The 1,169-nt window shown below is 45.9% G+C and overlaps 1 protein-coding gene across 1 annotated transcript; it reads right to left on the bottom strand.

Annotated features, from left to right (window-relative positions):
* Positions 1-440: 440 nt before the first annotated feature.
* On the bottom strand, positions 441-1,169 carry LOC141445159 (uncharacterized). Its single transcript, XM_074110944.1, has one exon. The coding sequence runs from the start codon at positions 1,167-1,169 to the stop codon at positions 441-443; it is 729 nt and encodes a 242-aa protein (XP_073967045.1).

Below are 1,169 nucleotides of genomic sequence, written 5' to 3' on the forward strand. Positions count from 1 at the left end.
GGCAACAGGTGAAACTTGAGGCGAGCCACCAACATCTTCTCGTACGTCTTTCCAAGGATCGATAGGAGACCAATCGGCCTACGTGACTTAGGGGTTGTGTAATCACTTTTGCCAGGCTTTCTCAGAACAATCACTATAGCCCTTTTCCATGCAGCAGAAAGTAGCTGTATTCCAGGCACTTGTTTAGGAATGCAAGAAATAGTTCCGGGTGACCTTGTATAGCGCGAAGGCATATGTCGGCAGTAAAGCCGTCTTCGCCTGGGGCCTTTTTCGGGCTAAAAGACTCACTAGCTGTGACCAATTCCCCCATGGTGAATGGCGGGTCACAGGTTCCAACTTGCTCCCCAGCATTCACCATCTCCGCTTTCCGTCGGGTATCTTGGTGCTGTTCATTGTCGCTGGTTGTGAGATCCTCTGGGTAGAAAGTCTCCGCTAAAAATTTAGCAGAGCCTTCGCGTCCAGAACCTCTCCATTTTTCCAAGTGGCAAATCCTCTTCCCTCCGTGACGTCCTCCCTATCACCCTATATATTCCCTCCCACATTCCTTCTCTATCCTGTTTCCCACAAAAATCTTTCCAACTATCTATTTGGGCTTTGGTTGCTTCCGCCTCATATTCCGCTTTCTTTTCTAGGTACTCGCTGACCACCTTCGATCTTCGGGCCGGGGCTGCGCAACGGATTCTACGCTTCCTACGAGCGACCTCTTGTTTCATCTCCGCGAGCTTCTCGGACCACCACGGGACGGTAAGTGTTTCTCTAGATTTCTTAATAGGCATAGAATGTTTGCAGGCTATTGTTAAGATTTCTGTAATTTTCTGTGTGGTTACCTCTATTTCTTCTATGTTATCTATGTTTGCTATTTCTGAAATTGTAATATTTTTGTCTCGCAACAATTGGTTAAGTTTACCATTAAACTCTTGCCAATTGGCTTTTTTTGAATTATATTTCCTTGTTGTCCTAATTATTCCAATGCCTTTAGATTTTTCGAGTTTTATGTGAAACACTACTCCGTTGTGGTCCGAGCACGTGAGACCTTCCTCTACTCTCCAATCTTCGATCAGGTCCAAGATGTTCATCGAGCAGGCTGTTATATCGACGAAGCTTTGGTACCTTTTTCCCCCGCGGATAGTATCGAAGGTCGGGATTTTTCCTCTGTTTAGTATGGCCAT

Source organism: Choristoneura fumiferana, unplaced genomic scaffold, assembly GCF_025370935.1.
Source record: "Choristoneura fumiferana unplaced genomic scaffold, NRCan_CFum_1 Sck3bRy_378;HRSCAF=999_pilon, whole genome shotgun sequence".
NCBI classification, from domain to species: Eukaryota; Metazoa; Arthropoda; class Insecta; order Lepidoptera; family Tortricidae; genus Choristoneura; species Choristoneura fumiferana.